At 54.5% G+C, this 1308-nt stretch overlaps 1 protein-coding gene across 1 annotated transcript in view; it reads left to right on the plus strand.

The window, feature by feature from the left end:
* The window catches only part of FAM96B (family with sequence similarity 96, member B), a 7354-nt gene extending 6046 nt beyond the window's left edge, over positions 1-1308 (plus strand). The window contains exon 5 of the mRNA XM_011932142.1: positions 1252-1308. Within this exon, the coding sequence (XP_011787532.1) occupies positions 1252-1308 (57 nt within the window). The remainder of the gene's footprint in view (positions 1-1251) is intronic.

Genomic DNA, 1308 nt, shown 5'->3' on the forward strand with positions numbered 1-1308 from the left:
AAGACCCTGTCTCAAAAAAAAAAAAAAAAAAAGACTTCTGGCTAGGGAGTAAAGGAGGCCCTGAGCAGCTTGATAGGTGCTATGCAGCTGGCAGGGGGCGCCATTGCCTGCAGAAGGGGCTAAGCCCATCCTGAACTCCAACTCCTATTGCCCCCACTCAGCTCACTTTTAGGAGGGAGTGTCCTCGTCACCTAATGACCAAGAGGAGGTGCTGGATCTGGCTACCTAAGATCAGAGTGGTGAAGCCATCAGCCCCTGTTGCCCAGAGCTGCTTCATCGGTAATACAGGGATAGTCATGGCAATCACTTGGGACTGCTCTTGGGAGATTTAAATGGGTCTAGGCCTAGCTCTGATGATCTAGACACTGTATCCCACACAGATGAGGAAGCTGAGGGCTCCAGAGAGGCAGGGTGAACAGCTGGACCTCAGGGAGCCTTCCCAAGCTGAAGGCCTCACACCCTGCGACGTGTGTACCTTCTGCCTGACAGTCCCTGTCTGAGGTGGCCATGGTGTCTGTGTTGAGCTGGGGATGAAGGGAGTCATGGGGGCAGCAGGTGTGGTTGAGTCATTCGGCTGGCCTCCTGGCAGCCAGGCCATCGTGGGTGAGGGACACCAAACTGCTCATGCCACAGCTGATGTATCAGATAGTCCCCTTGTCACTCTTGACTCATCTGTGCCTGGCCCCTGGCTGCCTGCAGGGCCACCATCTGTGCATCCTGGGCCAGCGCCCAGGGAACTTTCTGGAACCCCAGATGCTATCTAAGGACATGGGCACAGGGGGTGGTGAAGTTTGAGGTTCCTGAAACCCTCTACCAGGTATGTCTGGCTCTGCTGTTTCTGGCCTGTGACCCCTCAGGCCTTGGTTACCATGTCTATAAAATGGGAACAACAAATCATAGCTGAGTTTGACCCAGGGATTAGATGACATGTATGAACATGCCCAGCCATATCTATTTTTGCTCATCATCCTGCCCCCAGCACAAGGGCCTGGCACACAGTAGGTATTTAGTACAGTTTAGTGGAATGAATGAATGCATTGGGCCTTAGAACACAGCAGAGGCCCCGGGGCCTGAAGGCTGTGGTGTGAGGTGGGGGTGGGGACACTGAAGCCCAGCCCAGTTCCCTCTGCAACATCTTCTCACCTGAGGGAGGGGGAAGAGTGTGGGGTCCTACAGAGAGGAGGCATGGGTATGGGGCTAAGGGAGAGGTATCTGCATTGTTCCTGAGACCTCTGCCCCACTCCTGGACAGACCACCGTCCTGGAGAGAGTGGAGCAGAAACAGGAGAGGGAACACAAATTCACCTAA

This window comes from Colobus angolensis, unplaced genomic scaffold (assembly GCF_000951035.1).
Source record: "Colobus angolensis palliatus isolate OR3802 unplaced genomic scaffold, Cang.pa_1.0 Scaffold93, whole genome shotgun sequence".
Lineage (NCBI taxonomy): Eukaryota > Metazoa > Chordata > Mammalia > Primates > Cercopithecidae > Colobus > Colobus angolensis.